This window comes from Notamacropus eugenii, chromosome 7, assembly GCF_028372415.1.
Source record: "Notamacropus eugenii isolate mMacEug1 chromosome 7, mMacEug1.pri_v2, whole genome shotgun sequence".
Taxonomy (NCBI): Eukaryota; Metazoa; Chordata; class Mammalia; order Diprotodontia; family Macropodidae; genus Notamacropus; species Notamacropus eugenii.
Genome location: NC_092878.1, coordinates 162,218,288 through 162,242,251, shown reverse-complemented (window position 1 = coordinate 162,242,251; position 23,964 = coordinate 162,218,288). Strand labels below are relative to the sequence as shown.

The 23,964-nt window shown below is 39.5% G+C and overlaps 1 protein-coding gene across 11 annotated transcripts in view; it reads left to right on the top strand.

The window, feature by feature from the left end:
* BLTP1 (bridge-like lipid transfer protein family member 1) overlaps nt 1–23,964 on the top strand; it is a 206,545-nt gene that overhangs the window by 134,958 nt on the left and 47,623 nt on the right. For 10 of the 11 annotated variants that reach the window (XM_072625207.1, XM_072625201.1, XM_072625206.1 and 7 more), the window contains 12 exons: nt 642–735; nt 1,937–1,987; nt 3,624–3,830; nt 5,616–5,851; nt 8,851–9,095; nt 10,510–10,615; nt 13,994–14,091; nt 14,444–14,629; nt 16,744–16,912; nt 18,226–18,437; nt 18,848–19,046; nt 19,871–19,930. In XM_072625207.1, the coding sequence (XP_072481308.1) occupies nt 642–735; nt 1,937–1,987; nt 3,624–3,830; nt 5,616–5,851; nt 8,851–9,095; nt 10,510–10,615; nt 13,994–14,091; nt 14,444–14,629; nt 16,744–16,912; nt 18,226–18,437; nt 18,848–19,046; nt 19,871–19,930 (1,863 nt within the window). The remainder of the gene's footprint in view (nt 1–641; nt 736–1,936; nt 1,988–3,623; nt 3,831–5,615; nt 5,852–8,850; nt 9,096–10,509; nt 10,616–13,993; nt 14,092–14,443; nt 14,630–16,743; nt 16,913–18,225; nt 18,438–18,847; nt 19,047–19,870; nt 19,931–23,964) is intronic. The other variant, XM_072625203.1, reaches the window with a different exon arrangement.

Genomic DNA, 23,964 nt, shown 5'->3' with positions numbered 1-23,964 from the left:
GGGGATTTAGAGCAGAGGTGTCAAATCCTTCAAACACAATTTTAATATAATTGGAAAATGTGTAACAAAATAAGTAAAAATACCACCCAACATAGGTAATGAGAATTTGTGGTTTTCTAAGGCAGTGTAGCCACTGGCCAGGGTTTGATTCTATTTGAGTTTGACAGCACTGATTTCAAGGCCTGGAATCTCAGAGAATGGACATTGCATGTCCTACTTGGTATTAGCCACGAAGCTTGCGAAGAGAAGACTGGTTTACGTTGTTCCAGGTCTTTATCGTTTATATAGTGCATCGTTTACAGCAGCTTGGTGAGGGAGTTTGCTGCAAGGATTATTTCCCCCCCCTTTTACTCAGGAGAAAACTTAGGCAGAGAGTAACGTAAATTGTCCAGGTCACAGACCTAGCCGATCGGACAGAACCCAAATCTTCTGAAGGTGAGACCAGCAGTTTTTCTCCTCTACCATGATCTGTAGGCAATGTAATCCATGAAATGGCTACAGTGTAATGCCAGTGTATTGTACTTATAAAAACTATTGTGAATGAAGTCAGTGTACAAACTGAACTTTGAAGCACAATTAACACTTTGTTTTGCGTACTGTGCAAAAGTTAATTCCAGTCATTTTCCTCCTTGTTTTTAAAGATGTTTTACATCAAAAGATGACTGAGACTTGTGCCACTGCTCATATTGGTGGGGTTAATATTGTGCTGCTTGAGGGGATTACACCAAATATACAGTAAGTAGCAGAGTTTTTTCTTTATTCTTCTTACCATTATGTGGTTTTTTAGAAAAAAAATTAACATTCAAGTACTATATATTTCCTGTTTCCTCTCATTCAGATTTTACATGCCCTATTAAGTTACTAAATTGTTGAAAAGTTTTGGAAAATGTGATTGTTTTAGGCAAGATTTCTTTCCTTCACAAAAAGAAACAACACTAGAATTTGGTGCCATTTCTATCAGATTCCAAGAAGCATCATTGCCATAAGAAGACTTCTCAGCCCCCATCTTATGACCCACTAACTTCAGAAGGCAGTGCCAGCAAGAACACAAGAATGGCGACATTCTTTTGGAGCAGAATCTGACCTAGGTTTATGTAGAATTGTCAATAATTTTTAAAATAAGTTTTTTTTTTCAGTTTATCATAGAGGCCAAGATTAACACACTAAGAATTAAGAGCTGTAACATTAGGGTGGGGTAATAGTGACCTGAATTATAAATAAGTAAGGGCTTATGTGTGAATATATCCCTAAAAAAGCCATTGTCTATGAAGAAGGAAAAATAAGTAAACGTGCCATGTGATTAGATGACTTACGTACCCTCAGTAAGGATCATCACTGTCACAATTGTTGTGTCTAGTCAGGCACCATCAAGACACCCAGTCATGCTTCCTAAAATAGGAGAGAGATCATGGGCTGCTGTTGAATGTGCCCTTCTCCCAGATGCCAGCGTTTCAAGTCATTGTCTTTTTGCTGTAGATTCAGCTTTTTGCCACGTAGTATAGTGAAACAGCAACAAGAAGCTGGTCCCATGTGCTTGGGTGGGGAGGCAGTGTGAAGGCTGTCTGCATGGCCTCTGTGCCCTGCGCACAGCTGTGACTCAGGGGCCATGCGTCCACACCTCCGTTTGGCTATAGCCAAAGAAGGTGCCTTCAAGGGATTTTATTGGAAAAATCTGAGTGAGTGTTCTTGAGTCCCTAAGGCCATCAGCATCTCTCTTTTATACTGGACCTTGCTTCTCTTCGGACCTTGTGCGTCTGATCTCATGTGAAGGAGAAGGGAACAAGAACTTCATATCAAAACTTCTTGGAAAGCTAGATTAATGTGGTTATGTTACAAAGAGTTTTTCAGATTACTTGGCATGCTGTAACTAATATTTGCATGAACGTTCTTTATTTGCTTTCTTTTTCTCTTCTTTTCCTTCCATCTTCATCTGTAGACTGGAAGATTTCCCTACATCTCCTACAAGCACGGCCAAACAAGAATTTCTGTATGTCATTCTGCTTACTTGGCTTTCAGTTGATGTGAGAGTATGTGATTTAGAGATAGAATGTATTATTCCTGTTGCTTTGTTACTGCTTTATTACTTTAATAGAGCTTCTCTTACATTGTATGCTTTCATTACTATATCTATACGTACCTTCCTTATGAATCAGTGCTAATTTATCCTTGGGGAATGATCAGTCCTTATAGGACTGTGGTCATGTGGAATCGATGGTTCCCTGATTTGTTAATGGTTCATATGTGTCTCACCTTAAAGGATGTTATCTCAAGCTTAGAACAGAAGATACAAAGTTTTCTTTTATTATAGTCAATAGTTCTTTATCATAATTGCAAGTAGAATTATTAAAGCACTAATACCTAAGAGGTGATATTCTCTTTAAATTTTTTCTTTCTTTTAAAATTAACTAGAGTAGAACTTCTAATGTTGGTGCCAGGAGGACAGAACTTGTGGTTATTCTGTCCTCAAACCATATTACATTTTACTTATGTTTTGAGGGATTTGATTTTTATCTGAATCTGTTTAATAATGAGTCATCCTGTAAATTTAAGATATTTGTTGTACAATAATCTTTAAAAATTTTAACCGGTTAGTTTAGCATTAATAATTAAACATACTTTATATGCATTTTATTCCTTGATTTTAAAAGACTTGATATTACAATATGATATCGAACTTATTTAAAAGTCTTTTTCAGAATGTAGCCCTGGACATAGGTAATTGGAACTGGAAATAGAGTAAACCTAAGTCCTTTGGTGTACAGATGGTATAAATAGGCCGTATGGCAGACAGTTAGTGAAAGTGAACTGGTTCAGGAGCAGGACAGTGCTAGGGATCAAGAGGGAAAATGAAGTAGAGGGAAGTAGGCTTAGGTCTTAAAATGTGAGTGTTAGCTGGCCCTATATTTCTTCCTAGTAACTCCTAGATAGATGTCTTTTTTCCCCTCATGATCATTCGGATCCTTTCCGCCTTAGTAACGGAGAGCCCTGTCATTATCTGTTTGACTTTTATAGTACTACTGTCATTTTCTTCCTATTCATTGTAGAAGTGATAGAAGCTAAAAAGAAGTTTCAGAATTTTAAAAAAAATTTCTTCTTTTCTGTCATTTCTTATTTATTTTTCCCCAGTGTTCTGTTTCTTGGTTTGTTTAATGCTTTTAGTACAGTTCAACATAGTTTCTCGTTTCATAACACCATTGGGGGATCTTTTTTTGTTCTTAAATGTTAATTTAGTGCATGTGAGTTTACTGTGTGTTTGTCCAGTAGTTAGAGATGACAGGAGTTAGAAAATGAAAGATCCATATGAGGTTTAATGTCTGTATGCTTTTTGAATATCCATGTTTTCTTGCACATATATGTTCGTGTTCATACCCTCTTAGAAATCCCAGACACATTATTAAAATTGCAATACATTTTTTTTGCTTACCATGAATTGAGTAGATTTCTTTACTTTAAAAGCACACATTGCTTCCATGTTGTATCCCATGTATGTTTGCAAAGTCTGAAGGCACATATAGTTTCTTAAAGTCTAATTTGCATGCTCCACACGTGCTCATATTGTGTACTTCACTTTTCAGAGGTAGTGGAAAATATCTTCCAGCAGTATATTTCTTCTCTCTTGCTAGAACTGTAGTGAAGTGCAGCATTGCCAAGTCCCAAGCCCTCTACAGTGCACAGAGAGGGTTGAAGACCAACAATGCTGCTGTATTCAAGGTGGGAGCAATCAGCATCAACATTCCCCAGCACCCAGCTACCTTGCACAGCATGATGGTCCGCAGCTCACACCAGCTTTCCAAGCAGATCTCAGATCTCATCCGACAGCCATCGGCAGCGTAAGTCCTTTCTTCATCGGTGGGGTGTTGTGTCCCTCTTCAAGGCCATGGAAATGTAAGCTAAGAAAGGTGGGTCATGAGGAAACAGATTTTTTCTGACCAACTTTGGAGAAAGGATGCAGATCAGAATAGCATCCTCAGATTTGAAATTAGTATCTTGGCTTCAGTGGAGTAACATCCCCTGTCCTACAGAAGTGTGACCCTGGAGAGTAGCAGGCTTTATGAAAGGTCATTTAGGTGTTAATACCAGTGTTTTAGAACTGTATGTATCCCAAAGATCTATTAAATGTAAATACAATAAAAAAAATTAGCCACCTCTGCATGATCAGATCTGTTTGAAGACAGAGATTGATTGTCCCGAGGGACCAGGTCAGATAGTAGTATACTGTGACCTTCTCTTTGCCATCCATCTCTCTCCAGAAAGACAGCACTGTTTGCTCAAGTCATCATTCTTAACCTTGAGCGTCTGGCACCAATGTCAGGATGATAATATATTTTAGAGTTGGAAGAAACCTTAGACGTCCTCTAGTCTAACTACCTCACCGTATAGATGAGGAAACTGAGGCCCAGAGTGGTTAAGTGACTCATTCATCTAAAACCACACAGGTGTTCAGTAGTAGAACTAGGATTTCCATGTAAATCAAAGCATGTAGAAATACAAAACACAATTTAGGTTTTTTTTTTCCATTGCCATGGGGTATCTTTCATTTGTTTCTTAGGGTTTTAGAGCCCTTCTGTTAGATATTTTTTAAGCCCTAGAGCTCAGACTTCTCGGAGTGCTCCTAGCCATGTATTGGGGGGAGGAGTGATGAGCATGTGGCTCTTGGAGTCAGCAGTCCCAGGTTTCCCAGGATTTCCTCCAGCTCTGTGTGTTACGATCTTACAAGGAGAGAGCACAGATACCCACTACATTTCCTTTTATCGTGGTATTTTAAAGAACCCCTCAGAGTGTCTCAAGGATTTCTGAATGACTGAGGACAGAACTTGAAAGATAGCTTTAAAGAAGCTTTGCCATATTTTAAAGTAAAATGAGATATAAAGGTGTGAAATAAAAAACCTTGATTCCCTGACTTTTTGTAATCTAAGGCAGATGTTGGGGAGCAGAATGATGAGGAATAGATGTGAGGGTCATGGTGTCTTGAATGAAGTAGCTCTAACTGTCTCCAAAAGCATTTATTGGGGTGATGTTCCTTATGGGAGGCCAGAGAGCCCAGAGGGTCCTACTCCCTGTGGAAGACCTGGAGGAGGGGGAAAAGCATGGCTCCGGTATGCCTGGAACGTCAGGTGATCCAGAGCGTCTTTATAGATGCATTTAGATAAGCAGGGGGAACAGGAAAGGGGAAGGGAGGAGCTGTTCTGGAATGTCCAGTAGTCCCAGGTGCTTTGTGAATGCATGCACATAAGCCCACAGTTGTGATCTTAACAGAATATGTATCTTGTTGAAAACTTAAATAAATTTAAATTTAAAAAAAAAGAATATATCTTCTTTTGGGTGGAATGACTGATCTGTGATTTCATTAGTGTAAGGGACTTTGGGGTGAGGGAAAATCCTTCCCCCAGGACTGATCAGTGACTTTTCTGCAACTACAAGTCTTTGAGGGTGCTGGGCTTTCTGAGTGGTCAAGTCACTTACCCAGAGTCACAAAGCCGAGTTTTGAACCCAGGGCTTCCTGACTCCTTAAGTGCATCTAGATATCTCCGTTTATTACATGTCTGCTATTGAGAACTCATTTTTAAAGTAAAAATTGAAACTTCTTACCATGATTCTTTTTATTAAACCAACAGCCCACAGTCTACGAAAGAAGATATTGCGACCCCCTTGCCTTCTGAAAAAACTCCAAGTGTTAACCAGACTCCTATTGAAACCAATGAATTTCCACAGCTACCTGAAGGCTTGGAAAAGAAGCCTATTGTTCTTAAGTTCAGTGCCATGTTGGATGGAATAGCAATTGGAGCAGCGCTCTTACCGTCTCTAAAAGCGGAGTATAAGATGGGAAGGATGAGGAGTCATGGGATGACAGGTGCGGAGATGCCTCTGCATTTCTGGTCCATTTCAAGGCCTCCCTCCAGCCAGTGGCTGACCGTGTCATCTTAGGGTGGAGATGGTTTGGGTCTTGTTATTTGCAGATGGACTCAGAGGATCTTAGGCCAAGACCCACAGGCTGGCCGTAGCAGCTTGGGGTGCTTGTGGTGTACCAATCACTCTATATCACAAAGTGCCACAGAAGCAGGACATATACTTCCTGGGCCTGAGAAAGTTGAGATTTTGCTGGGAAGCTAGAGGCTCTAAACCATGAGCACCGTATGCGATTTCATTGTCAGGCTTTCATAGATTTAATTCACATAACAGTATTTGGGATAATAAAAGGTTAAATGATTTTATGTGCTAGCTCCCCCAAGAAAGAACTTCAGTAAATGAACCCAGATTATTGAGGTTTTTGTAAAGGCCATATTTTTTTTCAAACCCTTTTCACAGTTCTTAAATTGTTTGAAGCACTAACTCAGTGGAGGCTGAGAAAAAGAATAGTTGGAGGAGATGAGACGTGGGAGAGAAAACTTTATTCTTCACACTCATTTAGCTTCTGGCTTCCTGTCTAGCTCTTTGTTTTAACTTCTTTCAAAAAAATCTGAGTTGACATCTAAAGCCTGCGGAGTGGTGATCTTACTTTCTCTCCACAGAGGCTCTTTAATTGGGATAACGTAATTGATTGCCCTACTGCTTAAAAAAAAAGTTTGGTACATTTAAATTACTTTATTAAGTATGGTTAATTTGATTTAACTCAATTCCCTGCACATTCATTAGGTCCTGTGGGAATTTCTGAGGGTGGAAAGACAAAACCAAACCAGCCTTGCCCTAGAGGAAACTCGTGTTGTGTGAGAGAGAACAGCCTGCTGACACACAGTGTGCATACAAGTGTGTAGACTCTGCGTAGTGAATACAGGATAATTTGGAGGTGGGGGAAAGTGCTGTAGCCTAGTAGGGTTGGGGGTGTGTCTTCTAGTCATTAAAGATGTATTTTTCCTCCTGTAGGATCAGGCTTAATTTACCTTACTAAAGTATTTTTCATTTGAAGCCTTGACCTTTTGCCTTCTGGAATGTCCCATTCCAAGCCTCTTTATAGAGGCGGCTGCTAAACCTTGCACGGTCCTGACTGTGGCTCCTTATCACTTTGATTTTTTCTGGGCGCTTGCAGTACTTTTTTCTTTCCCCTTGATTTTGGCTAAAGTGCTCATGGGATTTTCCTTTGGGGAGGATCTTTCAGGAGGTGATTGGCAAATTCTTTCTGTTTTTACTTTGTCCTCTGATTCTGAGGGATCTGGAGAGGGTTTTTTTGTGATTTTTTTTTGAGATGTGATGTCTCGGCCCTTTTTTACATTTTTCTGTCACTGCTTAAATGATCTCTTCTCAATCTGTTTTCCAGGCCCCTTGTTTTTTCTATGAAGTACCTTACCTTCTTCTTCAGTCTCTTTACTTTGTTTTAATATTTCTTGTTGTCTCATAGAGTTGTTTTCTTCTGTTTGTTCCATTATTATTTTCAAGGAGTTTTTTTACATAGGTAAAGTTTTGTGTCTGTTAAACCAAGCTTATTAATTTTCTTTCCAGTTCTGCCATAGCTTCCATTTCTTTCCAGTCTTCTCCCTCCCCTCCTACCCAACACTCAATTCTTTTCCGGTCACAAACTACAATTCTCATTTCATTTATAAAAATTATTTTAGCTCCTTTAGAAAAAACAAAACTCTTCATCTTTTCCTAGACTTCTACTTCAATTTGTGCCTAAAGCTATGTTCTGTGATGTTCTTTGTGGCTTTACTTGTGGATATTTTAGAGCCGTTCTCTTCTTTTGGGTTTATGTTGTAAGTATCTCTGACGTCGTGGTAGCTTTTGATGGTAGGGTTCTTCCAATCTACCTCCTAACTTCAGACTAGATGTTAGGGCTATCTATCCTCTTTGCACTTCTGGAGAGCCAGGCTTGATCCTCTTATGTATTTGGATTCTGTTGCTTTTTCTTCCTTAGGTATTAAATGTTGTGTTCTTCCAGGGAACATCTTGAACTGGGAAGCTACAGGGTTTCAGTGTGTCCAGAGCAGTCTGCTTCAGGGTGAAATGTGAACCCCACCTCCTGATTTGAGTTCTGTTAAGTTCCTGATTTTGGTCTCTGTCTGAGGAAAACAACTGTGGGCTTGCTCTTGGTTTGAGCTTTAGTAGATGACTGCTAGACTCAGCCTTGGTCAGCTCACTGAAAAGCTCTGCAGGTTCAAGTTGACAGAACTGTAGGCCCATCGGTCTGGGCTCCTTGCCCTTGTTAAGACTGCAGGCTTCAAATTGGGCTGAATCTGGCATCCCAGTGCCCTTCCAGAGTTAGATCCCATTTGCTTTTCCCTTAGTGCCCAGGTTGGTACAGTTCTCCTTACCTGTACGCTGTACATTGGTGCAGGTGCATTCCACTGTCCCCACTGAGTAGTGATAGAAATGCCACTTGGCTCTTAGTCCTTCTCACTGTGTAGGGGCAGGCCCCCTACTCTGCACCTGTTATGGGAGAAAACTGGAGAGGATTCTCTCTCTTTAAATTAGTCTTTTTGAGGAGAGTTAGTAGGGAGCACAGACAAGCAGGGCAGCTCTGAAAATAACTTGGATTTGTTGTGTCCTTGGAGGGAGAAGCAAGTTATACATGATGGGGATTTGTGGCAGCATGTGCAGTCCTCTGGTTCAGTTTTGCTTTGTACGTAGTAATATAATTATATTATATAAAACCATCTCATATGGTTAAGTTCAGAATTTGTGTAGAAGGGGGAGAGTTATATCCTGAAATGCATGTGATATAAAAACAGAAAGCTTTGGTAAAAACCGAACATAAAAGTAGCATACCTATTTCTCGCCATTTTTATTTATCAAATAATTACTGAGTTCATTACAAAGAAGTTCTTTTTTCAGTCGAACAAAATCTCCTAATGATTTTATTAGCTATAAATTATGTTTCACAGTATTGATACTATTTCTTTTTTTCCTCTTTGTTTTCAGGTGCACAAACAAGATTTACATTTGAGCTGCCAAATCACCGATTACGCTTTACTTCAAAAGTGTCAGCCACAGATATGTCCACTATTCCTCCCTCTGCCAGTCTTAACCTTCCTCCTGTCACCATGTCTGGGAAATATATAATGGAAGAACATGACACCTATTCAGATCAAGTATGGAGTCTAGACGAGCTTCCCTCTAAACAAGGTTACTATTTACAGGGAAACTACTTGCGTTGTGTGGCAGAGGTAATGCTTTTACTTTATTTCTAAAATTGAAGTTTAATAAAAAATTCTAAAATTTCTAAATTCATTATCTTAAATTATTGTACATATTAAGTGCATGTTATAGGGTTTGCATGTGTCTAAATATATGTGGATATATGTAGGTATTTACTTACATCTTATTTTTATATTTTGCACATTCAAAATTCACAAATTTGGACTAATTGGGAAAAAACCTAATTAGTAGAATTCTGCTGTTAGCAGTTATTTTTAGAGAAGTATAGTTTTACTGGTTTCAAGTAGATGTTATAATATTAATTATAGCTGATAAAATAATTAGGAGGTTTTGCATGATTGAAAAAGAACTTAATTTGTAATGAACTCAGTAATTATTGATAAGCATATGTGTAGTATTTAACTGGCTCTAAAATAGTCTTTTGTCAAGCAAACTAAATAATTCCATTCTGGTTTTCCAAAAATGGCTGGAAATAGGTACACAACTTTTATATTTGGTTTTATTGGAGCCTTTTGTTTTCATATCATATTCATTTCAGAATATAAGTCCCCCACCCTCTTCTACACACTCACACACACACACACACACACACACACACACACACACACCACACACACCACACGTACACCCCCCCCCCACACACACACACACACCACACACACACACACCCCATGAACCTCTTGACAACAACTAGCGATAGTTTCTAGGAAACATGTTTGTACCTGCTCTCTCAGTGGACATGTTTCAGTACTTGCTGGGTGCCACAAAGCACTGGGTGTACTAAGACAAAAAAAGCTAAAGATTGTCTGCTCCCAGAAATCCTTCACTTGGGAGGAGTTATGGGGATGGGATGAGATGAGATATGTACTTATCTGCTCATGTAATATGGGCACAAATAAATAATGCAGGGAAGTTTTGAAGTAATTGGCCTGTTGGCACAGAGGCCAGGAGGAAGGCAGATTGTTGAATAGCCTTAGCACCCAGGAAAAGCCTTCTAATTAGTTTAGTCATACTTTGTTAAAGGCTAAAGATTTTATGAACCGTTTCCTCTTTCATTCATTCTCTTTGTGTTTGATAGTCAGTTTGTGAATATGTATTTTTTAAAATAAGTATGTCATATAGCCATAGTAAAAGTATGAACCTAGTTACTCTCACAAGATTCATCATTTTTATGAATAAACACTTGTCACCTTGAGAAAAGCATCTGAACATTATGCAAACCACTAAAAATGTTGTTAGCACCTCTGAAGATTATTTTTCACTTTTTTGCAGGATTACAAATTACCTTTTCAAGTAACATATATGCAATTAATTTTACTTTTAATGTAACATTGTATGGGATGTGTGTTATGTAAAAGATGTATTAAAATCTGATATAATCACAATGGTTTAAAATTAATGTTGTTTAAATTTGTTGTACAGGTTGGTTCATTTGAGCATAATCTTACAACTGATCTTCTAAACCATTTGGTATTTGTGCAGAAGGTTTTTATGAAGGAAGTTAATGAAGTTATACAGAAAGTTTCTGGTAAGAAGAGCTGACATTTTGAATGTAAAATCTAGTTGTTTTTTTTTTTGTTCCAACCTCAAAAAGGATCATTGCCTTGAAGACTGAATATATAATTTTCTTTTATCTATCCAACAAATATCGATTGAGCCAGTTACATACACAAGATTAGATACACACATTCAGATTGGAGATGCTGCTGGGGAGGGAGAACACATCAGTAGAATGCTTTCTTCTATGCTAGAGATTCTGGTTCTGACTTTCCCCGACTTCTTCAGCTTTTGTTTTTCTGCATATCTAAGAGGCCACTGAAATGTCAATAAAGTTCAGAGAGCTGTGGGCTGTGAAACATGTGACTATAAAGGAGTGACACCTCACCTGCATAGCCTGTGAGACATTATTGCTTTCTTGTCCTGCCTGTATTCTTTAGTCAGATAAGAAGGCTTGCCTAATATTGACCAGGAGATGGCAGTCAGGAAAATAAACGATGCCCAGAAAATTGCTTTGTTGACCTAGGTCATTTTAGGGTCATTCTAGGAACCAGAGTTTTGGTGATGGCTTCTCTGCCTTTTAACTTCATACTATAGCTAGTGGGCTACATGTTAAACTAACCCCATTATTACAGATTTGTGTTCTTTCTGCCTCCCCAGCTAGCTCTCTTGAGCCTCTTGATTTTTACCTCTAGCATAATTAGGTATTAAATATCCTGTTTAATGATTTAGTGGGATATATGAAGTCATGATTAAGCTTTGATTACAGTATTCCTCATAGACGAGAGCCTTCAAGGGACTTAGAATACTCCTATAAGATATTGTCTGTGGGCAAGTGCTTTAATAATTAGAATTAAATATATACTCCAACTCACATGTAAAGTGTACCCTTGCAACAGGGGTGGAATTGTGTTGATGGAAGATGAGTGCATACCCAGAGGATCTCCTACCATGGACAGAACCTTGCAGCAGGCCAGATTTCCTTAATTCTGCAGGATGGAAAGCTTTCTAGCGTTGTTGAGCATGACTCAGAAACATCAAACAGTTGGGAAGTCATGTCCATGAGAATGTGAAGAACCTACTTGAGTTATAGAATTCCCGTAATCGAGTGATAAAAATAGACTTTTGTTGGTAGGCCTGAAGTTTTCTGCAGAAAATTGGCTAAAGTTCCTTGTAACTGCTAGCTCCAGATTTTGCCCTGACTAGCTTGCTGTGTCGTTAACATCAAAATATAATCTGTTTCATGGAAACCAGTCAAAACATTTCAAGTTTATAAATTTGCATTGTTTCAAACACAATGTATATCTTGAAGGCTGATTTACTTATAATGTCATATCAGATGTATTTTTAAAAATGTTACTATATCTCATTAGGTAAGAAATTAAAATTTTAGTAAAGAAACTAGTGTTGTTTATGTTGGCCTGTCATCATAAACTGAAAAGATGCTATCGTGGTTTGAAGCAACATTTTTCATTGCTGGTAATCCTCATGGAGATCAGCAGGAATGTGTTGAGTCTTTGCAGAGTGAGTGAGGTAAGACAGATCAGTGTAAAATCTAGTGCTGGTGAGAGGATGCCTGACCCCTGGCATGCACTCAGGATTAGCTGAAATGTGGGCAGTGGGGACCTGCAGCCACTCACTGTGGAGAAGAGATACTCCCTTCCTCTGGTTCCCCTGCTGCCTCCTTTTCTTCCCCAGTCTTCTAAGATGTTTTCAGGCCCTTTTGTCACCTCTTTGTTTCATGCCTTCTTCGTTCTGATGTTCCTTCATGCCATAGTCAGCCATGAGCCAGTCTCTATTTCTGTGGGGCTGGTGTCAGAAAGGCAGAACAAGCATCTGCTTTACTGCCACAGGGGTTTTTGAGGAGTAGAATGTTGTGACCTTTGTGAGGTATGGGGTCATGGGCTGTGGATGGAAGGCTTGGCAAGCCCTGCTTCCAGCATGAGTCTCCTGCTGCCATCCCCTGAGTCCTGAGGCAGGGACAGTGGTGTACACTTGAGGAAAACTCTTGAGAGTAATATTTTCTGTAACTAAAAATGTAGTGGAATGTGTCTCTTAAGTGATGTTTTGATTTGAGATGTTAAGATACTCCGGAGACAGAAGGTCTAGAGCTGGACAGGTCCCTTAACTCCATAGAGTCCAACCCCTTCGTTTTACACAAGGACACTGAGGCCCGGGGAGTCTGGGGGACCTGCCCAGCATGCCCCAGGAAATGGCAAAGCTGTGATTGGAACTTGGGTGCGTGAGGTTGTCTAAACGGCACCAGACATGCATGTCCCACACATACACTCACGTGAGGATGCCATCACCATAGATGGAGGACACTTTAACAAGCAGATTCTGTTATTTTACACATGTTCAAAGTGTGGTCTGTAAAACCAGCAAGGCCGCAGCATTTGTAAGGACACTGGGTCTTGGCTGCTCTCTACTGATGACCTCTTTTGTGATTCTCTATGTTTGTGTGTCCTCATCATTCATTATGTGTGTATGTGTATGTTTACCTGCCTCCCCCCCTTCTCCTTTCTCAGATTTGAAAACTAGGGCGGGGAGGGGTTTAGTACTCGGAACTTTATATTTCTTGCTCTTAGTTTCCAACCAAGTGAGTAAAATTTATATTTCTCTTTTTCAGACCAAGTAAAATTTTTTATATATGCATCCACCATGTTTTTTTCCTTCAAGTCAATATCACTTGATAGGGAAAAGCTTTCTGATCTCTAACATACAATATCCCCACATAAAGTAATAGCATATCTTAAAAATATCAGATGTACATAATGTATTTGAAAAGTCATACCATTCATAGAAAGTTTTCTTCTCAGAGGGTAAAGAAATGAATTCAGACATGCTACTGGATTGTTACAACATCCTGTAAATTCATAGTCGGGTTTGATTTAGGTTGTCAGATCCTATCTTGTGGCATTCAACTGCAAATGGTAAAGGAATACAAAAACTACATATATTTATTTTTATTTTCCTATACAGGACAAGTTTTTCTTGCTCTGCCCCTATCAGTGTCTTATTTTTCCTGCCATTTTTTTCTTTCTGTATTTATTTGCTGTTTATATTAGCACTGACATATATGCATATATACATGTATATGTGAATCATTTCTACACAAATAGTATTTTTATGTAAGAGTGCTAAATCTGAACTTTCTTCTGAACTCAGTTCTTAATTACTTTAATAATCTTTATTTTTAAAAAGAAATTAATACATGAAAAATTATTGCATTCTTCTTGAAGATTTAGGTTGATCTCTAAATTAAAGAAAGCTTCCATTTATATATGACACAGTGAAAAATAATTTGTCTGAGGAAGGATAAGAAGATGAACAAGTTAAATGGAATTTGAGTTGAATAGTTGAATTGAAAAACCTGCAAGCCCTCATTCGGTTACTTAATGTCTTATAGGTGGGGAGCAGCCTATCCCTCTCTGGAATGAGCATGACGGTACAGCAGATGGAGATAAGCCCAAAATTCTCCTCTATTCCTTGAATCTGCAGTTTAAGGTAACATAAGAAATATGTTTAATTTACCAGATCTCTGTTTCTCAGATAGGAAGGTATGAATTGAATTTAAAGAAAAAGTCTTTAGTTTGAAACATTCAAGTGGAAATTATTTGTGTTGGCTTACTTTCTTTAATTTTATCTCAAATTCATTAAATGAAATATATATGTAGAATTTTGAATTCTATCCTGAAATCTCCTATTTGTTCAGATTCAGAAAGCATAAGGAATTCTTTGGGGCTTCTCAGATAGCGCTTGGCTGGCTTTAGAGTGGAATCCTTTCCTCTGATAAATGTTGAGAGATCGCTCGTTGGTCGGTGCTATAAAGGAGTCCGTCTTTTTCACCTTCTCTCAGGGCATTCAGGTAACAGCGACAACTCCATCCATGCGTGCTGTGAGGTTTGAAACTGGATTGATTGAACTGGAGCTCTCGAACCGACTCCAGACCAAAACCTTGCCAGGAGGCAGCAGCTATCTGAAGCTGTTTGGAAAATGCCAAGTTGACTTAAATCTGGCTTTAGGACAAATTGTCAAACATCAGGTAAGTTCAGGTTGGTGTCCTCTCTATGATGCTGGCCTCTTTTTATTGTCTTTGCAAAAATACTTTACTGATTTTTTAGTTCTTTAGATTTCCCATTGTAAATCTCAATGGTGGTACCAGTGCTCCCATGCTTCTCCTGGACAGTCCTGTCTTCCTCTTTTTTTTTTCTTTTTTTTTTTTTTATAAGAAAGGTTTTATTAATGTAGAATAAGCACAATGAAGTAGAAATACATGGGATACAGATTCAGGAAATCTGGGTTCCAGCAAATTCTGGTACAGAAACTTATACTGTCTAAGACCTGGAAATGACCCGGGAGATCTATGTCAGCCCCTTCATTCTGTATAAAAGAAAATTAAGTCCCTGAATAATTAAGTGATTTGCCCAAAGTCACCCAGGTAAGAAGCAGAGGTAGAATATCCTATAACTCAATTCACCCATCCCCACAGAAAGGGGGAGAAGGGAGGCAATAGTCATTTATTAAGCACCTATTGTATGCTAAAGCATTATGCTTGGGACTTTACAAATGTTATCTCATTTGATCCTCACAATAATCTTGTGATGTAGGGACTATTAGTATCCACATCTTACAGCTGAGGAAACGGTAGTAGAGAGAAGCTACATGAGGATTGAATCTTATTTTCTTCTTCCATACTTTAAAAAAATGGGTAATAGAAAATGAAAGGACTGCTTTTGGCCATTCACTGGTATGGAACACTCTCAGAGCAGAAGTCTGTTCTGCTAAGAGAGATCAGCTGCTGATCATTACATTACATTAGCCCACAGAGCACTTAGAAGCTAAATGGCTTACCCAAATCACAAAGCCAGTGTCTGCCAAAAGCCTGATTTTCACTGCTATCTTCTTAACTCAGTGCCACACTCTCTCTCTCGTCCAGCATAATTCAAAGGATATTTTTGGGGGGGGGGGGAATGTAATAATTAGAATGTCTTGACCCTAGGGGCTGTGAATATGTGCTTTTTCCGGGGCCAGTCTCAAATCTGGACTCATTCTGGTGGTCTAGATTGAGTTCTGTGCTGGGGGTGTCTTATCGTCTAGAGACAATGAGTAGGAGCCTTTCTTTTGTACCTTGTGTTGTACTTAAATCACCTTCTTTTCATGTGGTTGTACCCACCATGTATTTTTTAGAAGAATAAATCCTCCTTGTGTTCAGAACCTGTGTGTTGTCAATCCCGTGATGCCTTCACAATGCTGCCTTCCTCCTCTTCTTCAGTAATTACTTATCCTCTGGCCAGTGTCTTCTTCACTGGAACCTTCATCAGTACCTTCTGGTGTTCTCTTTAAAAACAGCAGCAGCAGCCAGTAAGCAGAGCTGCCTGACAGCTTTGATGGGGCTTTGCACACTCAGGCGCCTGTTCTCTGGGGGCTTCTACTTTAGTAAGCGTTGCCACATGTTTGTGACCATTGTGTTCGTTTTTTAGTCATGACCCAGCTGTCGGGATGTCTTTTGCTCAGTCGAGAAGCACTGATTAAACGCCTCTTGTGTGTTCCAGGCTGAACCCCTGGGCCCTAGGGAGAGAGGGAGGACTGCGTCTGTATGTTTATTGATATGAGAGCCTCCCTCTGCCCATGCATCTTGTCTGCACCGTAGGGCTGCCTCAAGCAGTGAGAGATGAGGCGACCGGACTGTGGGAGTTGAGGCTCATGTGTCAGAGGTGGGCCCAGCCTCTGAGGACCTTATGGAATGATTTTCTCAATAGTGTTCGCTGATGGCAGAGGTGACATAGTGGGCAAAGTCACAGCCAGCCCCGGACACTGCTCCTCTGTTTGCCTCAGTTTGTCTGCCTGTAAGATGGGGGTAATGATTGTGCCTGCCCTCCAGGGTTGTTGTCAGGATCATTGGAGAGTGCTGAGCCTAGCACCTGGTGACGAGGGAGAGCCACGTCAGCGTTTGCTGTTGTTGTTACGGAGGTTTATTTCTCTTACAGCCGTGTGGTGCGGAATTTCAGAGGAGCTTTGACAGTTATGAAATTTTAAAAGATTTTTAGTTTCAGTGTTCAGTTTATATCTTTTAGTGGATTATACCCTAATGTTGTTAAAGATGTCAGAACAATTGTCCTCTGACTTGGATTTGTTTTGTCTTAAAATGCGTTTTAGGTTTATGAAGAAGCTGGCTCTGACTTTCATCAGGTTGCCTATTTTAAAACCAGAATTGGGCTAAGAAATGCCCTCCGAGAAGAAATCAGCGCTTCTTCAGACAGGGAAGCTGTGCTCATTACTTTGAATAGACCAATTGTTTATGCTCAGCCTGTGGCCTTCGACAGAGGTACTATGACTTCCTTTCTTATTCTAATTGAATTTTTTTATTTTCAAAATTCTGTCAGCATTCTAAGAAATGTTTCCATTTTGCTCTATCGGCTCTGATGTACCTGGGGTCTGAAATGTAAGTATGCCCAAATTTCCTTACATGTTCTCTATGCTATTTTTTGCTCCTCTGCTTTTTGTAGAGGTACCTACTGTATTCTCCCTCCTTCCTGCTGCCCCCAGCTCTGTGTCCTCCTTCAGACTTGCTACAGGAGGCATTTCTTGTTGCTCCAGTGATAAACACTGTGTTCTGGTAATTCCTATGTCTGTACTCTGAATTTACTCATTTGTGTGTTTTCTCTGTCCATTCAGTACAATGAATCAACAATCCGTAAGCATTCTTTTTTGTCAAGTTAGCAAACATTTAAACAGAACACTGTTGTAAACACCAGGGATGGAGAGAGAGCCAAGAAGCACTGAGAGAGCTTAGTGTGATAGAGGAGACATTGTGGAGCAACAAAAGAGGATTTGACATTTGATCCTAGAGGTGATAGGGAACCACTGGAGACTCTTGCATATGAGAGTGATATGGTCAGACCTGCCTTTAGGAATGTTAGTTTAGTAGCTGAGTGGAGGCTAGCCGGGAGAAACAGAGGCTGGCAGACCTACCCCCAGGCTGTCACACTAGTGCCCATGTGAGGTGGTGAGGTCCTGCATCAGGGTGGGATCAGTGTCTGATGAGAGGAGGGCACACGTATCAGAGATGTTACAAAGGTGGAATCACCAGGACTTGGCCAGTGATTAGATGGGGAAATGAGAGAACAAGGAATCATGGATGATTTCTAGGTTGTGAGCTGGATGACTGAAAAGGGTCAAGATGGTGTTCCCTTCCCCAGGAATGGTTAGAAGAGGAAAGGGCTTGGGGGAGAGGGAGGGACATGAGAGGGAAGGAGAGAATAAGCTCTGTTTTGGACACATTGACTTCCAGATGCCATTGGGACGTCCAGTATCTAATGGGCAGTTGGAAGTGAGAGGCTGGAGGTTAGGAGAGAGGTTAGAGTTGGGTCACAAAAATCTAGGTAATAGCAGAATCCATAGGGAGTTGCTGAGCTCACCTAACAAAGGGCACCTTCCTTAGCCCGATCTTTGGGGAGCACCCATGGTAAATGGGCATGACTTAGGGCGTGTTTGCCCTGTGTCAGGCCCTGTGCTTTGTGCTGGGGCTGCAAAAGAAAATGGAAACCACCCCTGCCTGCCAAGACCTACTCACTCAATGAAGAAAATGAACACACTGATGCTGTCTGTTTTGTAATGTTCTTCCTTCCTTTTCAACAGCTGTGCTGTTTTGGCTCAATTACAAGGCTGCCTATGACAACTGGAACGAGCAGCGCATGGCTCTGCACAAGGACATTCACATGGCCACCAAGGAGGTGGTCGACATGCTGCCAGGCATCCAGCAGACGTCCGCTCAGGCTTTCGGGACGCTTTTCCTCCAGCTTACTGTTAACGATTTGGGAATCTGTCTGCCCATCACCAACACTGCCCAGGTACAAAGTCCCATAAGACCCAGAGTTCATTGGAGGAGTGTTACGGTGAACTTTGCTGTACTGTTAGGTCAGCTCCACACACCAGTGTAGAGGCCCAGCTCTAAAGCAGGTGAAATCAAGCTTTGAATACAACTTGACCATCGAGCCTTTTGAAACTGTGGAATAGCTTCTTGAAGTCTGAGAAAATTAGATAGAATAAATGAATTTATTTCAAGTGACTTAATTTTAAAACATAGTGACTTCCCAATTTAAAGCTACTTTGAAGTTAATATTCTTGTGCTTAGGCCTTTGTAAAGTTTATTTCTTTCAGTCTCTCAGGAGCAGAAATAAAAATAGTGCTCCCTTCTTGCCATGAGGGCTGAATTTGTAAGTCATCTTTCTTTCCTCTTTTGCGTCCTCTTATTTTGCAGTCCAATCACACTGGTGACCTCGATACTGGTTCTGCTTTGGTATTGACCATCGAGAGTACTCTCATCACTGCCTGTTCATCAGAGTCCCTTGTTAGTAAAGGTCACTTCAAAAATTTCTGTATCCGATTTGCTGATGGCTTTGAGACAACGTGGGATGACTGGAAGCCAGAAATTCGTGGGGATCTTGTCATGAATGCCTGTAAGTTCCTTACTTTTCAGAAGGGGTTTGAACTTGAAGAAAATGAGTCCCTCATGTGAAAACCAGATAGTCAGGGAGATAGAGATGTTAGCATTCTCTGCTGAAAAGAAGCTCTTGACCATATTGGGAGAGGTTTTTAAGACTTTTAAAATGCAAATTAAGCATGTGGAATTGCATATGAGGACACCATATATTCCTAAGAATGGTATTCATACCTCTTCCTTGATTATCCTGTAACAGTTGAAAAAAAAAATCTATGATTAATTAGCATTTAGAAGGTTGAGCACTCATCAGGCAGTCATATGGACACTGAGTCTGTTGCCCTGCTTAATTTTACTTTAGATTTGAACACAGACCTTCCCAATTTGTGATTTCAGTGGCCTCTTATCTTGAGTATGACTTGGAGGGATTCTCATATTTCTACAGTATTTCCCAGGATGAGGAGAGTGAGAATGAAATTCTTGAAATCAGAATTTTGTAAGTGCTAAAAGAAACCATAAAGATCACCCAGTTAAACACCTTCATTTTTACACTTTAGAAAAATGAAACCCAGAAAGGAGAAGTGATTTGCATGAGGCTGCCCAGCACCCACTTGTCAGGGCTCTTATAGAGATCAAATGAGGTCGTACCTGTCAGTGCTGAGCAGACCTTAACACACTAAATGAATGCTAAGTGTCGGTGTCGTTATTATTTATAGATAGTGGTTTGTTTGGGTTTTAGACAGTCGTCTTTCTAGTGAGAGTCTAAACAAAACATGTTACCACAAGGTTAGTCTTGGTGTCAAAAAGGCTCATGTAATGTGGTTTTGTTTTTTCAATCTGTAGGTGTGGTGCCTGATGGGACTTATGAGGTCTGCTCCAGGACCACTGGGCAGGCAGCAGCTGGTAAGGTCACATATTTTTTGTCACGCACACTGTTTGTAGAATTTTGTCTACATCTCATCTTCATGCTTAATTAGTTTAACTCACGTTACTGATGTTGTTTTTTCAACTTGACTGTTCTGTTATAACATGAATATCTTTCCAGATTTTACTTCCTTCAGTAAATACTTACTGAGAACCTAGTCCAGTTCTGGATCAAGTGCTGGAGATTAAAAAAATGAATAAACTTATTCCCTGTTCTCAGACAGTTTACAACCAAATAAGGGAACTGAAACACAGACAAATCCAATAATAGAAGATCATAGTGACAAATGCCAAATAGAAAATTTTCTGGGAGTTTACAGGGAGGAAGAATGACTGACTGGGGATACCAGGGAAGGCTTCATGGAAGAGGTGGCATCTGTGCTGTGCTCCCAAGGATAATTCAGATTATTGTATAGGAAGAGAGAGGTAACAGGAGAAAGATGGAAATGAGAATGCAGAACACATGGTGAATGATCAGGAAGTAATCTGATTGTTTGTACACACGCACAATACATACACCTACACATGTGTACATGTAAATACATGTGTGTATGTATGCATCTGTGAATCTGCATGTGTACATATACACACAGTTACTTATTTTGCTGCTTAATGTCTTCATTCATAAGTGTGTATATTGTTGTTTTAGTTCTGCTTTCTTCCTGTTGCTTCTACTTCTTAAAACTTTTCTCATTTCTTTGAATTCATCATGTCTTATTAGGTTAAAAATATTTCCATTACATTCATATAACTATAATTTTTTAGCCATCTGTGAATTATTGGGCACTGACTGCGCGTTTCATTATTGCCCATCGTGCTGTTAGAAATATTAGTATACCAGTAGGCTTTTATTTCTTTCAATGTTCTTAAGAAAGAAATCTAAAAGTGGAATCATTAGGTCAAAAGTCTAAACATTTTTATAACTCTTATGCCTAATTCCATATTGCTTTCCAGAAATTCACAACTCAACCAGTAGCTTATTAGCATGATAAATTTTCTACCAGCTTACTCACCCTGAATTTTATAACCTTCTAAACATTTTTGCCAATTGAATGTGGCAGTGTATTGAATAGTATTAATTTATAATTCTGTCATCACCAGCACTGTTGAATACTTTTTCAACTAGCCATTTGATAGTTGTCGTTTTCTTCTTAGCAGAACTGTCTGCGCATATTCTTTGATCACTTGCCTGTGGGAGAATGGCTCCTCTTCAAATTTATTTCAAATTCCTAAAGATTTTATTTCAGCCTTTTATCAAAAATGTTTCGTACAAAGATTATTTCTCAGTGTATATCTTCTTTGTTATTCTGGATGCCTTGCTTTTAGGTAATCTGACCTATTCTGGCTTGTTTCTTGATTACCAAAAAACAAAAATTTTTTATTTGGTAAAGGAAAATGCTGCCATAAAGACTTTCTTCTTACAAGGAGTCTTTTGTCATCTCTAATATCATAATTGATCAAGTCCTTGAGAGAGAAACCAAAAGATAAAACCTTGCTTAACAAAACTCTCATTATTAACATTAGAGAGGCATGAAGCTGGGAGATGTAAGCTCACCATAGATTCCACCCTACAGTCCAAGTTAAGAGAGATGCCCTTTGACTAGAGAGGTCTTCCACATAATCATGGTTGGCAGATGTCATTGTTCTGGTGGCATCAGCCCCCAGCATCACAGAGCCTCCATAACCTTGCAAAAGATTTTGTTCTGACCAGGCATACTACTGAAAAAACTAGGTGGGTGGAGAGTATCTGCTGATGTGACAGTTGTCTGAGAGGCTAGAAGTATCTACACGAGATGATTAAAAACAGTCAACTCATTGGGACTGGAGGTGAGGAGGAGGAGAGGGGATTGGATTATCTTCAGAAATAGATTACTCCCAAAACAAAGGACCATTTCTCCCCGCAATATTCCTTTAGAGATAGTGTGTGGCTATGCACCACTGAACATGAGTATCACACGGGGCAGCTAGGAGGCGCCATGGTGCTAGACCTGTCTCAAGAAGACTCATCTTCCCAAGTTCACATCTGGCCTCAGACACTTACTAGCTGGGACATCCTGGGCAACTTCACCCCGTTTACTTCAGTTTCCTCATTTGTACAAGGAGCTGGAAAAGAAAATGAGAAACTACTCCAGTGTTCTTTGCCACAAAAACCCCAGATGAGGTCATGAGGAGTTGGACATGGCTGAAATGACTGAACACCAACAAAATTTCTCCCACTATCCTTTTACTTCCTTGATGACCAAGACATTTAAGAAATAATATTTTTAAGGAAGAAAAAAAATCATCAGAACCAATCAATACATGAAAAAGATCTGAGAGCAGATACAACCTACCACACCTTTGGACTTCTGTAAAGTAATGACATGGAGCTGCCTTTTATCTTTGGGGCCTTGCTTGTTCTGTGTAATTTTATAATATTCACTTAATTATTATGGTGGCTCTTTCCATATCCGTTGTTAGCTGTTATGTATGCTGTTTTATTTTCTTGGTTCACTTCACCGTGTGTCGGATCATGGAAGTCTTTCCATGCTCTTTGTCTTTTTATTTGTCACGCTCATTGTTTCTCACAGCTGCATTCGTGTACCACAGTTTGTTTGGCCATTTCCCACCTGAAGGCTGTCACCGCAAGTGCTGCCGTAAATGCTTTGGTGTATATAAGGACTCTCTTCTCTTCAAGGGCCTCCATGAAATAAGCCAAGCGGTAGACTCTATGGTCAGACAGTATGAACATTCACTTTGTTTTCATGCTGTTTTCCAAGATGATTATACTGGTTGACAGCTTGGCCATCCATGCGCTAGTGTGCCTATATTCACCTAACTCATCCAGCATTGACTGTTTCTGGGGTTTTTTCTCATTTTGCCAGAGCCATGAGGTGAAAACCTGGGTTATCTTAATTTGCATTTCATATTAACAATTTGGATAATTCTTTCAGATGGTTATTATGGTTTGCACTTCTTTAGAGAATGTTTATTCGTGGTTTTTGACCACTGATCTATTGAGTCACTTTACTTAACTGAGAAAAAAGAAAAGAGGGGAACAATCAGATAAACTAGACAAGAGTAGGAAGAAAAAGTAATTAATTAGTAATACTCCAAAACAAAGGGGAAAGAACGGGCTGGAAGGGCGACTGAGAGTGAGGGAAAGGGAGCCTCTGGGAATTAGGATTGCTTTAAAGTAAATTACGGAAAAATAACTGAAAAAAAAAGGTACCGTCTTTCAAGAGGAAGAAGGATGACAAAAAAGCCCTAATTCAGGAAGGGAAATCATTAGTAGAAACAAATGGAGGAAAATAACAACCCAACTCATAATTTTAATGTGAATGGATTAAACAAATAAAAAATTTAAGAAGTAGCAACGAAAAAGGCATACATGAAATAAAAAAATCAAGGCAATCTAAAAAAGCGGCCATCTCAATCATTATCAGATAAGACAAAAGGAAAAATTCACAACGTAAGAAGAGGTAAATGAGGAAACTGGATTATGCTGGATGGAACCATGGACGACAAAGGAGTGTTAGCATTAAATGTATGTGTTCTGAATGCTTTTGCATCTAAATTCATAAAGGAAAAAATAACAATTACAAGAAGACATAGATAGTAGTGTAATAATAGCAGGAGACTTGAATGCCCCTCTCTCAGTTCTGGACAAATCCAAAAAAGATAAAAGGGAAATTATTGAATTGAACATATTTCTAGAGAAACTGGGGCATCTTCTAAATTGGACTGCTAAAGAGTGTCCATATATCTCAGCACCACATAGTAGGGCACAAAGATATTACGAATCAGTATAAAAAGACAGAAATATTAAACATCCTTTTTACAGACCATCACGCAGTAAAAATAGTCATGAGTTAAGAGAGTACAGACAGAAGACAAACATAAATGGAGACTTGCCAATGAAAGCCTATTGAGTAGATCAAAGAATAAATCATAGATGCGATTAATAATTTTGTCAAAGAAAATGATAAAGCAACATCCCCAAATTTCTTAGATTCAGCTCAAGCAATCCTTAG